At 39.8% G+C, this 14,370-nt stretch overlaps 1 protein-coding gene across 16 annotated transcripts in view; it reads right to left on the reverse strand.

Annotated features, from left to right (window-relative positions):
• Positions 1 to 14,370, reverse strand: part of TMEM131L (transmembrane 131 like) — a 68,240-nt gene that overhangs the window by 45,334 nt on the left and 8,536 nt on the right. For all 16 annotated transcript variants that reach the window (XM_083755320.1, XM_083755319.1, XM_083755318.1 and 13 more), the window contains exon 3: positions 11,934 to 11,977. In XM_083755320.1, coding sequence (XP_083611446.1) covers positions 11,934 to 11,977 — 44 coding nt within the window. The remainder of the gene's footprint in view (positions 1 to 11,933; positions 11,978 to 14,370) is intronic.

Consider the following 14,370-nt stretch of genomic DNA (forward strand, 5'->3'; position numbering starts at 1 on the left):
TATTCTGCTTAGTGGTAAGATAAAGACAACATGAGTAGCACAACTTACTGCTAAAAGCAAGTCAAAAACATTCCTCTAGCATTCTTATAATCTACTCAAAGAACAGGTGAAATTGTTTGGTATACAAAATCCTACTGCTAAAGTTATAAAAATGCACTAAACTAAAAAGAACACCTATTGGCTAAACTAGTGACAGAATTGCTGTTAGGACAGATGCCAGTGTTGATGTAGAAATCGGCACACTCTTACTCAACTTCTGGGACCTGTGCACTATTACTTTATGTGCCCACATTTCAACATCTTGGGCAATCACCCCACACAGCAAATTCATCCAAGACAGTAAACAATATAAAATTCTGTAGTATTAAACCAAGCTTGAAAAACCTAAAAACAACTATGAACTCTTATGCTAAATGTGAAAGTGTCTTTTTCATTTTGTGTGAAACATCTCAACAACAAAAACAAATCCCCCATAGGTTTTTTTTCTCTACTTGTGCAAGCCTCGGGGCTTTCCATTTGCACAGGTGGTACTGTTTTGGCTACATAATCAATGGCACTTACAACATGAATGTTGGATATAGAGGGACTGATTATCAAAATGTCACGACAGAGCATTCCCCCCCCCCCTGCTGGACCAGATATTCAATTTCTGATAGACACCATTATGGGAGGTTTTTTATGGGGCTCCTCCTAAATTTTTAATTTAGTAAATTGTAGACTTTAGCTAATATTTGGAGTACTAAGGGAAGATGCCTGGCACGGTGTAAAAATACAGGCTGAGTCAGTTCTTCTGTTTAAGGAGATCAGTTGACAGAGGTGCCATCAAAGAACAAAGACAGGTGAGGGAAGGGCCATTGCCTTGACAAAAGATATCGGCCTTCAGTGTCAGTCAAGGGGGGGGGAGTTCCTCCCCCAGCTGTGTGTAAGCAAGAGACAATAGCAGATTTGGGAGGGAGAAATTGCTAGAGTTAGGGAGGTGTGATGTCACCACAGGAAAAAAGAATGCCCTTTTTACACACAGCCTGAGTTGCATTTGGAGGATTTGGGGGAAGAATGAGGAAGGGGCCAGAACTCCATGCATACAGGCTGGGAGAGGCTGCACTGAAAAACTGGGGAGTATGACTGGCTTTGCTCTAGGTGCAAGCTTGCTGAAGCTATGAGGGGAGCAACAAGAGAGACTAATGGGGTGTAATGTTCTGCACCCCCTCCACTGAAAACTCAGCTGTAAATATGTGTAAATAAACCATATTTTTTAAAGACAGGACAGTGTCTGCTGTGCTTTCTGTTCTTAACCAGAACACAAACCCTGGTTAAGTGCCAAGACCCCTGGAATTTGCTGCCATCCGGCAGAGATTGGGGTGACCTATAACAATGCACAACAACTTATAGGTAGCATCTGATAGATCTAAACACAAAGGACATGCCCTAAGAAAACTAGCTACAGGGAGAGTTGAATGCTATGCAGTTGCTTCTAATGTTACTGGGTGATATCCAAGTAAGTTATGCTCAAGAGTAGACGCATTGAAATTAGTAGACCAATTGATTTCAATGGTAATAGTCAATGACTAACACTGAATATCATCTATTATCCACAGGAAGAGAGAACCTAATATCATCACAAACAACTTCATTATGGCCTAATCTACACAGAAACAGCAACTGTAAACTGCTTCTCAGGTATAGGAGTACAGATGTGGATTTTAGTGTGGTGGGGGCATATTCTTGACCAATCTACCATGAAAAAAACCATACACAGGGAATTACCACATTAGGGGGAAAAGAAAGGCTGGAATTCTGTTACCTCACTTCCAATCTTCTCCTTTATTTTCAACTTTTTCCAGCTGTTCTTGCCTCTGTAGCCTGGTGAGAATCTGAGGCAAGCTAGCCCCCTCTCCCCAAATCAATAAACTAGAGTAAAATAGCCATGGGCATAGCCAGGAGGACAGGAAGGGGCAGCTGCCCCCCCCAATCAATAAAAATACATAGCAAACTGAGGTTTTTCCCCCACTAACAAAAATCCTGGCTACGCCCATGAAAATAGCTGTTGGGTTCACAGTTAAAACAAGCGATGATTAGCAAGCCAGCAAAAAACCGCATAGTTTGCTTCCAGAAAACAAACCATGGTGGGTTCAAACATTTAAACAAACCACAACTTGGCTAAACCAACCACAACTTGGCTAAACCAACCATGTCTTCACATTATGTTCCAACCAGGCCATTATGAAATTGGGTAGACTGAGAGTGATTGGGCCAAAGTCACTCAAGTGAGCTTCATGACTTAAATAAAGATCTTAACATAAATCTCACTGGGCCAAGTCCATTGATCTATCCACACAACACCAAACAAATGCAGTTGCTCCATCTGCAGTCTGAAGGTGGAACAGTTTTACCTCTTCATTTGCTGTTCGTGTGTAACTGTCCAAAGAACTACTGTGACACACATCTTACTCATGGTCAGAGCTACAGTTTAAGAGGTGGATCTGACCACAGGTGATTTTGCATGTCAGAGCTCTAGTATATTCTTTGGAAGCTATATTGTCAGAGGGAACTCAAAACCAGTAGCAGCTCTCATATTTGTAATCTGCACCACCAGATGGGAACACATGATAATAGCATTCTTAAAACTTGCAACTTTCTTAAGGATGCATTGGAAATCAGATATTCCTTCAAATTATCAAGTTTTTGCTTTGCAGTTGTGTCCACTTCTTAATTTGTTTTTGTCACACTTGTATTTTGCTCACTCGTCAAGGGATTCAGGGTATGTGGATATTATCCCACATAAAATAGGAAAGATTATGTAATAAGTAATTTGTTCAATGCTATCCAGTGAACCCTTTAGCAACCCAATGTCTGCAGCCAAAGACATTATCAGTCATTAACTGAGCAGTAATAAAAAGGTTCCAAATTCATCTTTGTGGTCATGCTGAAAAGGAGAGGGCTTGAAGTTCACCTTGGCTTATTCATGTCACACTGAACGTTCTGCCATGACATCCAGATGTTGACACTATGACTCTCCTTGTAAACAGCCTGTGTTTAAAGGCAGTATGGAACATAACACCCCAGGTTATCCTTAAAATGTACAGTACCTTCTTTTAGGACTTTGGGATGAAGCCAAGTAGTAATCTCAACCTTTTTAACTAGAATTCTAATTGACACTGCAGGTGGCGCTGTGGGTTAAAGCCTCAGCACCTAGGACTTGCCGATCGAAAGGTCGGCGGTTCGAATCCCTGCGGCGGGGTGCACTCCCGCTGCTCGGTCCCAGCGCCTGCCAACCTAGCAGTTCGAAAGCACCTCCGGGTGCAAGTAGATAAATAGGGACCGCTTACCAGCGGGAAGGTAAACGGCGTTTCCGTGTGCGGCTCTGGCTCGCCAGATGCAGCTTTGTCACGCTGGCCACGTGACCCGGAAGTGTCTCTGGACAGCGCTGGCCCCTGGCCTCTTGAGTGAGATGGGCGCACAACCCCAGAGTCTGTCAAGACTGGCCCGTACGGGCAGGGGTACCTTTACCTTTTACCTTAAGGTATATTTTTAAAAAGGAGGGAGAAGAGCAGTATAAATCAGCTGCGCAAGAGTATACCTCTTTAAAAGACAAATACACACACACACACTCCCAAACATGTTATCTTTAAAACAGGGTATAAAAACCAGACAATCTGAGCTGCACTTAGAAAGACCGCAATCTTAGAAATTCACCAGTGCTGTAAAAAGGTAGTAATCGTACTGGCTAGCAGGACTTATTTACAATGGGAGGGGGAGGGGAGTGACAGGATGGGGGATGGGACAAGAGACTCAAAGTGGAAACATTGCAACAGAAATCAAATTGGCACTGAAGAAAAGCAGTTAACAGCCACAACAAAGCATGTAAGTCATGGGTCAAGGAGCTGGTCAAGTAGAAGAGCCCCTTCAGCTCCTGGCATTCTGTTGCTACTTGCCATGAACAAGGCTTTGAAAATGACAAGCAGCAAGATATTGTGGAAGAGTCTTTCAACACAAACTAACCCCTCAGAAGGCAGCACATTTTCCATGTCGTTGCAAAAGCTTTTTTAAAAACAAAAAAAAAAAACAAAAAAGCATTGCTACACCCAAGTTTAGATAACACTTCACCTCTAAAATATAAGTTTTGGCTAGGTCTACTCAACTGAGAAACCACAGGGAAAATGAAACCTCATTCAGTAAATTTACGATTTGTCCTCTCAAGCACAACAGATGGTTCAGAACATTTGCGTTGCCAACTGTATTTATCTGACTAGATCTCCGAGTCTGTTTTCTTTCATTTCGCTTTAGTTATTTCATCTCTGAAGCATCATTTCCCAGTTAAGATTATATCCAGCATTTTTCTCAGATATATCCCTGCTTCTAGTTAAAACATTTAATTTCTGGTTTTTCATACTCCATTTTTTTTTCAAAACTGAGAACTTGTCCACCACAATTCTTGGATTTAGGCATAATAACAAGCTATGCTTTAGTCTCCCTCTCCTTACAAGAGCTGCAATATCAGCTGTGTTTGTTATGTCCAAACCCATACAAATTGTGTTTAGTCTCAACTCAAGGGAAACAAGACAAGTGGTTTCTAATATTGGCCTGTTTCCCAACCCGGGGTAGCTGATGTGCGTTCTCCAGATGTTTGACATCAACTCCCATCAACCCCAGCCAACATATCCAATGGTCAAGCAACATGGAAGTTATAGTCCAATACCCACATGGCATCTCAATGGCTATTCCTGTCATTAACACAGCTTGTCCAGATTCAGGCATAGGAACAAACTGTGCTTAGTTGAAAAGAGAAAGATAAAAACATCTAATCTCTTCCTTGCAGGTACGGCCTGTGGCTTGATCACTTCACACTAAATGATCGTTTAGCATTACTTTCAAACATAGCCAGCAAAACATTCTGATTTTAAACCTCTTACACTTCTCACAATTTTATTAAGCTCCACTTTCTTGTTCCAGCCTCTTGCAGCAAAAGTGGCAATTATGTCTGCCTGCATTTCTTTCATAAAATATTAACAAGATATTTGTCTTTTAAGATTAATTTGAAAATGGAACTCCATTAAATACACACAAAAGAAAAACAACAGTCAGAAAAATAATTGAGAGAAGCATTAGCAATGGGAAAATGGTATGTATTAAATTACTTCAGTTCAAGATAGGAATCGAGGATTATTCTGACACTTGGCTGCCCTTTGACGAATACCCAGACAAAGCAACTGTCACTAGCTATAAAACTTAAGAGACTATGTTCTTTCTTTTGTCCTCAAATGCTATTTTCACCAGCTGCTGTTGGGATAATCTTGAGGAAAACGCACACCAGATAATTAATTTGAAGTAATTTCAGCTTCCTTCTCTCCTTGATAAATTTTTAATGCAACCTACAAAACTGATGCTTACTGTTATTTACAAGGTTCAAGAACTAAAATTTAAAGGTAACAGAATTGCCATATTTACTTTAGCAAAACAAGAACAAAAAAATTACCACAAACAGGATAGCATATTGATAAATATATCAAGAAGCGGTACATTAGAATAGGTTAAACACATCAGTACAGAGAAAGAGAATTCCCTTATTGGAAATTATGAAATGGTGAAATTACTGTTTATGGGGATCTGTATTTTAGGCGCTTGATTACCCTTTTGGGGTCATAGTTTAAACAGAGCAGAGCTTACAGAACCAGTGAACAGGCACAAGGAGCTAATGGCAAGAAGAGGCTACTACACCTCATCAGTCTAGCCAGAACAGGAGATCTAGGTAGTCAACAGGGCAGAGATGAGAACCTGTGATCTTGCAGATGTTCCTAGACTCCTGGCCATTGGGCTTGCTGACTGATGTGAGCTGGAGTGTTACAACATCTAGAGGACCACAGTTTCCCCAAGCCTACAATGAGGAGTGGCTTGGTTTGGGAAGTTTTTTATGCTAAAAGGCAAAAGTTAAGTAGCTACAATTGTCCATTATCACTATCTACAACATGGTAATATTGCTCTCATCATATAGAGTTGCTGCTCTAGAAATGCCTGTACCATAAATAGGATAGCCACCTTTTGGAGGTTGACCATCTGCCTGACCCAGTATATATCACTCTGGTCATTCCAATTGATGACCATACAGTATGAGCCCCTGAAACAGATCCATTTTACTTTTTGTCTGTGCGCTCACACATGTATTAATGTTTTGTTTTTATTATACAGTGGTACCTCGGGTTACAGACGCTTCAGGTTACACACTCCGCTAACCCAGAAATAGTACCTCAGGTTAAGAACTTTGCTTCAGGATGAGAAGAGAAGTCGTGCACCGGCAGTGCAGCAACAGGAGGAGGCCCCGTTAGCTAAAGTGGTGCTTCAGGTTAAGAACAGTTTCAGGTTAAGAATGGACCTCCAGAACGAATTAAGTTCTTAACCCGAGGTACCACTGTATTGTGCTCTGCTGTATTGTGTACAATATCATAATGAGATCCCACTGGGATCTAATTACCTGGAGCAGCTTAGTGGGCTGAAGAAAGCAGTTTGGATTCGAAGTACTTCCTCCAAATGGAGCATTTTTCTCTCTGCAGAGAAAAAAACTGTTCCATTTGCAGGCAGGACTTTGAATACAACCCACTTCCCCAACATATGTAGGAAAAAATGGTACATCTTTAAAAAGGTCATTCCTCCTTCTACAGAGGAAGGAGTTTAGGTTTCAAGTGATTGCTCCAAAAAGACTCTGAAGAAGTGCCCAGTAACTGCAAATGAGCTGACCAGCAGTTACAGGAAACCCCCTTGAAAGTGCACTCTCACTGCCAATCAGCGGATTGTCGCTGGAAGTGAATCTACAAAGGAGTGCACCTGTAAAGGAGATTGCTGTAACCACTAGCCAGCTGATCTGCAGTTACAATGATCTTTTAACTCTGACATGCACTGTCCGCATGACATTATACCATCAGGTGACTGGCAGGCATGCAATCTCGCCCACCCATCAAAGTTGGCCTACGGATACAGCAGGGGGAGGATGAAGAATAGTGATCAAAGTTACCAACAGCATGGATGTCCAGCAACGTAGTTGCTCCTGAACAGACTCGATCCCAGCTCCTAAAAGAACCAGATCTCTCTTTCTGCATATTCTGATCTCTAACCTATGTAGAAACATTTTTTTAGTAGCACATAACATATATAACCTCATTTTCCAAGTCCCAAAATGTCTGATGGTTCAGTGTCAAGGAGACTGATGCTAGACAAACAACTGAACATTAGATTAGATTTATAATGTAGATAACATGTCTTGTGATTTTACTGCCGCTTCTGTGTTTATTTTGTAACACTCCCCCTCTCCCAATCCTGACACAGAGCAGTCTTAACTGAAATATATATTAACTCTGCAACAGGGTGCATGTTTACTCAGTAGTAAATCCCACTGAGTCCAATAAGGTTTACTGTTTAGTAGGCTTAATACTGGAATTGCAGCTTTGACATGCAGTACATAAAGGTATAGACATGTACAGTACCGTAAAGAAATACGTGTTACTGCCTTTTTTACTTTCATTTGTATTAACAAATAAACATTAACTCTCATAAGAACATAAATACACTAGCAGTTTCCTGATCCTTATACTAAGTACATAATACCTTATACTTTCTGAATAACTTTTAGAAACTCAAGGACCGTTAACTTGAACCCATAATGGAAATTTTTTATAAACTCAAGGACCATAAAATATTTCATACTTTAAAATGATTTGAAGAATAGTCAGATTAAGAATGATTATGTTGGTTTAAAGGCTCCTGGAAAACAAAACCCTCTTCAAATGTTAGGATTGTAAACAAGCTGAAGGCATTTCACCAAAATGTTTCAAATGTCACAACTCTGACATCCAAGAAAGCTGTTTTTAATCAATACAGGAATAACAAACACAAAGCTATTTTCCACATTCATTTTCTTCTATGCAATATTTTTGTTTTCCTTTTAAGTAAAAGATGTTTTGACATGCCCTCCACCCTCAAAAGATAAAATTGTAGACTGTGCAATGTGCTGTGAAAAATACCAGCAGCACAAACAGCACCACAATCCTGGCTCTCATGCAGCTGGAGAACCTTGATATATGATATACAATGTTAATAGATGGTTTTATAAGAATAATAAAAAGTAGTAACCACATCATGCTTATTCTGCTTGGCTTCCATACTAGCTCCCTCCCCCCACCAAAAAACTAGTAATTATATGAATTAACAACAGAGACATCACATATCTCTATAGATTCATATAATTGTTATATCCAAAGCAATCAACTTTGCGACTTACTGTACGTTTTCCCAGGAGTACTAAGAACTAGAATGGAATGTGCCCACATGGAACTACCAATAGTGACACATAAATACTAGATTCATTAAGGCACATCCCCTGATAGTTTCCTTGAACTCCCAGCTGCTACCCTTTTGTGGTTGCAAAAACATAATTTGCTGAGATTCCCATGTGGAGCACAAGGACAACCTGTTTTGGCACAAAAACCAAATCTCATATCAGCTTCTCAATGAGCAGACTGGTAAAGTGAAGGACCATCCCAGAAAGGACAACCCCTCCAATTTTAAATCTAACAATAAAATAAGTTTGTTTCCCTAACATTGTCCAATGACAGAAATTTTATGTACCGGTAGGTCAATTGATTTATTAATGAATTTCATGTTGCACACCATTTTAACATGGTAAAATGCACTTGGAGGACAAGCAGAAAGGCTGATTGTCTGGGTTTTAATAAGTAGAAGAGTAGCATCTCTTAAAAGTTTAGCATAATCAGATATAGGCAGTCTGCCTCACCTATTTCAACTATGGCCATTATTGCATTATTTCAACTGGTTCACCTGGTGCAGGGAATTGCTTTCTCCACTAACATGTGAATAATGTAAACAATGTATTCACTTTCAACCTTCCCACTGGATACTGGCACCAAAACATGGCAGTGGGAGCTTGGCCTCAAGGGTCCACCTAAGAAGTCAGAATATGTATTTCAATCTACAGCACTGCTGGAACTTATTACCACCCCATTTCTAATGATGCTCTTCAACTCATAGCTTCCATTATCCCCAAAGGACCTGCCCATAATTTAGGAAGGAGCAGATAGAACATTCAATGTCATCTAGTTTGAGATGTTTGAGTTGGTTTCTTTATCAGCTAGATAAAGAAAGTAGATTCAATTAAAGCATTCACCTAGTAAATAGCTACATTTCCTACACTAAACAAAATATCAACTATCCCATAAAGACTAAGACCAATGAGAGACACATGAGCTAAATCTTCCCTTTGGTCATGGGAAGCTAATAGTCCATTAGGATACATTTATGGTGACCAACCTACAAAGCTGCAAAGAGAAAGACTTCTTCAAAAATGTCTAGCATGATGGCATCTTGGACAACGACATTTATATATTCAGTTCTAACCCAAAGCAGACATTTGGATTTTGGATATAAAGAAAACAGGTAATAGTATCATCTTATCTGCACATCATATTAAATGACCTTATAGAGATATTCTGAGGTTTGCCTACACACATACACACAGGAAGTCAGTTGTCTGTGCATCACCGGTTATTTCTAAAATTAGACTAACAAGTTAAATGAGTTAATTGAAGAATACAACACTGCAGATCGCTATCATGTTTTGAGAGCTTAGTAGGGCTTAGTAGAGCTTTTTAAAAAAACAACAGATACTTTATCAACTTTCAGAAATTGTTATGCATTTAGCTTTTGGCCATTAATTTGTACCTGTTCTTTATAGAAATCGGGGGGGGGGGAGTTTTGGGAGTTGGTTGGCCTGTGCTTACTTATACTCAAATATAGGAAAATAAATTCTTAAGACCTTGAAGATATATTCCAACTTCTAGATTCTCTCTCCATGCTGTTGGAATATTAAAGGCATGTTCCCACGAATAAGTGAAAGGAGCTAGATTTCTCAAAACAAAATAGGTCTTTTCTTCACCTGCTAAAGCAATCCCATGATCCAAGTTCATTGAATATATGAACAGAAGACAGATCACTGAATAGGAGGAATGGGGCGTGTACGCGTACATACATACCAGCTTATTAAAATTGTGAAAGCGTATCTTCTGGGATAATAAAGAATAACGGAGACCAATTTTAACCTGTGAAGTCTGGTGTAGGCATTAGGCAGCAGCTCACTTCAAACCAGTTTAAAAACCACTCATTTTTAAATGTCTCGCATGCACACAACACCTGTTGAGAGAAGGCTACTGAGGGAGGTCAAAGCATCACCTAACTCCTATCAGCCCCAGAAAACATGGTCAGTGGCCAGGGATTATGGGAGCTGTAGTTCAACAACATTTGGAGAGTTTAAGGGTCCCCACACCTGCTCTATGAAGTATCCTTGAAGTCTAATAGTTTGAGAATGGGCCTGACTTAAAAAAAAATTAGACTGAAAGAAAAAGTGCCATCAGAATTATGGAAGATGTACTCTATAGAGTACTAGTTGAATGTTGGACTTTGCTCTTAACTGGGTGCACCAAGCCATTCTGTTTTCACTGCAAAGGTAAGCCAGTCTTTGCTCCAATCATTAATAATCATTAATAGCGGTACTAAAAAATTCCAGGCAGAAAAACCAACACTGTCAACTTTGTTAAGGAAAAATAAAGTGTGAGAGATAGTTCATATAACCAGTTTTTTGTGCTGTTGTTTTTTTAACTCCACAAGGTGGGTAATAACCATAGGTTTGCTTGCAAGGTGAAGCCATACCAAGATCTAATTCTATACTACAATACCAGGAAAAGCCAGAGTGAGTTAAAAGACACCAAGCCCAGGACCAGGTGAGCCTCACTGGAGAGAGCATTTTAGACTTGGGGTGTCTGCACTAAAAGGTCCTATTCCTTATCACATCTGAAAGGAGACACACCCAGAGAGGACCTCGAATGAAGATCTGAATACTCATGCAGGTTATATGAGGAAAGACAGTTTTTTATATCACTTTTAAAACTCTCTAGATGACTTGGAGCAGGGTAAAGCCCCAAAATGGACCATAAAGGAACTTGGTGTGGGTTTAAAACTGGTTACATGGGCTTAGGTTTCTGGAGCCTAAGTTAACCATCTAGCTGCTGTGCTTTGTATTATCTAAGGTTCCTGAACCATCAAGGACAGCACCACATACAATGCATTGTAGTAATCCAAATGGATTAAAAATATACCGTATGTACTAGCTAATGATAGTCATGATATGATATGAATGCCCTTGAACAGGACAGCTGTTGAGAGAGAATGCAGCTGCAGCAGGTGACACATTTACCTTACCAAAAGGCCTGAAAATGCCAAGTTGTTCAATGCCAAGTAGATTTCACTTTTTACATTCAGAAAACTAAATGAAGCAATACGCTTCTCAAAACAGCCTTGACTGGGGGGGAAAATCCTTTTTTTTCCTTGGCAAGAAAACAAGGAGCAGTGCAATTACCATCTGCTCTAGGCTTTAATCATTTGCTGGCAATAAGAAGGTAAAAGAAACTTGATCATACTCTTAGACAGTAAGACTGAATATGCATTAATAAGAAAACCTGAATTCAGTTTTAATTAAAAAAAGCATCAACAAGGCACCCCCGTCTCTCTTCTGTATTTTATTTCTGTTAGTATGGATTCTCTGGAAAAAGACTCTTTTATCTGAAGAGACCCTGACACTTCAACATTTTAAAAAATTAAACTTATAATGCATGGGCAATGAATACTGCATGAGAAGCATTTTTTATTTTTTTTAAAATTAAAACCTCATTCATTGATAATGTTTATCATACAACATAAAACCACAACACTGACAAAAACAACAGGTTAAGCTGCTAATCTTCATCGCTCAACTAAGAGTGCAAGCATAAATTAAATTATTCAAAGTAACCGACTTCACTATTACTATAGGGAATAATGCAAACATAGTTTATTGTTGTATGATGGAAGATGTTTATTTTTATCTTAACACTGCTTACCTCTGCTCTTGTGGATGTTCTTCCACATCCTCCTCTGATTCAGCCTAGTGGACAGAGAAAACACCATGAAATATAAGCAGCAAATATAGGTTTCCAACATACATTTGTATTTTAGCAATCCCAGAGCTGTTTAAGGATATTCTGTTCAGTGGAATCCCCTATACTGAATGATGTTTGAATCAGCCCACTTCATTTTGCTAAGCACTGATTTATCAGCGAAAATCACAAATTTAAGAACCAGTACAAATGAGTTCAATATAGCTGAGGAAATTGCAGAGTCTGGTTTATCACATTTATCAGTTTAACAGTGGTCAATAATTTAAAGCAAACAAATAATACCTTTTTCTAAATTAAATTCATTCATCTGTCCAGACTACATTTTTTTAATTAAAAAAAAAGTTAAGATGTGAAAAAATAGCAAGCATCACTACTGAGATTAGTAAAAGCAGTCAGTATAATTTCAGAAGGTAGCATAAACAGCCAAACCGTCTTCAGAAAACCCCACAAGCACTGAAGCAGCATTTCCTAACCTTGCAACCACCATAAATTGTTGGGACTATTTGCAGGCTGGAGGGTGCCAAATTGTTGGTTGTTGTTTTTACAGTACAACCTTCCCTCAGAACTGGAATTTTGAAATACTCAAGTCATTTTCATCCTTTCAAACAACAGTGCCTATCAGTCCTCACCACTGCTGTGCTGTTTGGGACTGATGGGAACTTGAGTCCAACAGCATCGCTTTGTGGAACCACTTAAGTACCTGTGAACATCCAGGTACTTTCTTCTAATGAAAAATATTTTGTTATACTTGAGGTACCTTAAGTGCCAGCATGAAACACATCTGTTGCTTGTTGCCCACCCAAAAACCTAAAGTGTGTGCATTTAGACAAAATGAATCTGTATCAGCTATCCAGAGAAAACAGATGTACAAGCCATAAAATGTACCCATATAAGCTTTGCTCCTTCTGAGTTCCTATAAAAACAAACCACCTCAAGTGACCAACATCCAAGCCTATCTTAGAAGAAAGGCCACGGATAAAATGATGCAACACTTCATAGGTCAAACATATGCATTTTAATTGTTGTATTTTAGGGTTGCCATATTTCAAAAGGTACAATTCCTAACACCCGCAAACTTTGTTGAGCTTTTTTGGGGAAACCTCCCCCGCCCTCAACGGTGTTTTAAAGCTTTTTGGAGCTGTTTCCGCTGCTTTTTCCATAGCACTTCCATAATCCAGGTTTTCCCTGACTAAATTCCCCTGACGCCATTTTTACACCCGAAAACCAGGACATGTCAGGAATTTTCCTGACATATGACAAGCCTATTGTTTTTCTACCCCTACCTCACCCCTATGTGTCCTCAGATATAGGAATGAGCAGCAAGAATAACTCATGTTTAACAAGTAATGGGGGGGGGGGCATCCAAAGGTTTACATGGCAGCAGGCCAATCTGCACTGCCAACTCTATTCTCAGGGAAGTTTGACCAGCTCCTCTGAACACATATGAATACATGCGTTTGTAAATATGTGTCCAGCAAGATTATTCAGGCATCTTTTATTTAATGTTCAGCATCTTATTAACTCCACAAGCTAACTATACCATGATATCATTTCAGATAGCATTTGATTTCAGTATGTCAAAAAACTAGCTATCTATTATTCACTGTATAAAATTTAGTTGATATAATATAATACGTGGATAGGATACCAGTGCACAGTCACTGTCAAGATAAGGCTGGAAGAATCACTTACAAATTGATGCTGTCCACCTGTTTTGCAGTTAGGTAAAGGGACCCCTGACCATTAGGTCCAGTTGTGACCGACTCTGGGGTTGTGGCGCTCATCTCGCTTTATTGGCCGAGGGAGCCAGCGTACAGCTTCCGGGTCACATGGCCAGCATGACTAAGCCGCTTCTGGCGAACAAGAACAGCGCGCAGAAACACCGTTTACCTTCCCGCCGGAGCGGTACCTATTTATCTACTTGCACTTTGACATGCTTTCGAACTGCTAGGTTGGCAGGAGCTGGGACCGAGCAACGGGAGCTCACCCCGTCACGGAGATTCGAACTGCCGACCTTCTGATCTGCAAATCCTAGGCTCTGTGGTTTAACCCACAGCACCACCCGTGTCCACCAAACAATAATAAAAGCACCATCCAGATTTTTTTTTCTTTTTTTAAGTTGGGTAACAGCCTACATATCAGCAGAAAATTACAGCTGCTTGAAAACTCTTGGGAGAGTCCCGGAAATCACAGATTCATAAAAGATGGGAAGTAACATTCCATTCATAAGCTCAAACTCTGGGAAACCAATTTTCCCAAAGCTCATTGCTGGCAACCCAGTGACTCATGGCAAGTAGTGAATCCAGTGTCATACATTTTGGAATCTAGGTGGATATGCTCAAATTATATGTATACCTCCCAATTCTCTCTTGAAGAATCT

Source organism: Podarcis gaigeae (assembly GCF_964106915.1).
Source record: "Podarcis gaigeae genome assembly, chromosome: 9".
NCBI lineage: Eukaryota > Metazoa > Chordata > Lepidosauria > Squamata > Lacertidae > Podarcis > Podarcis gaigeae.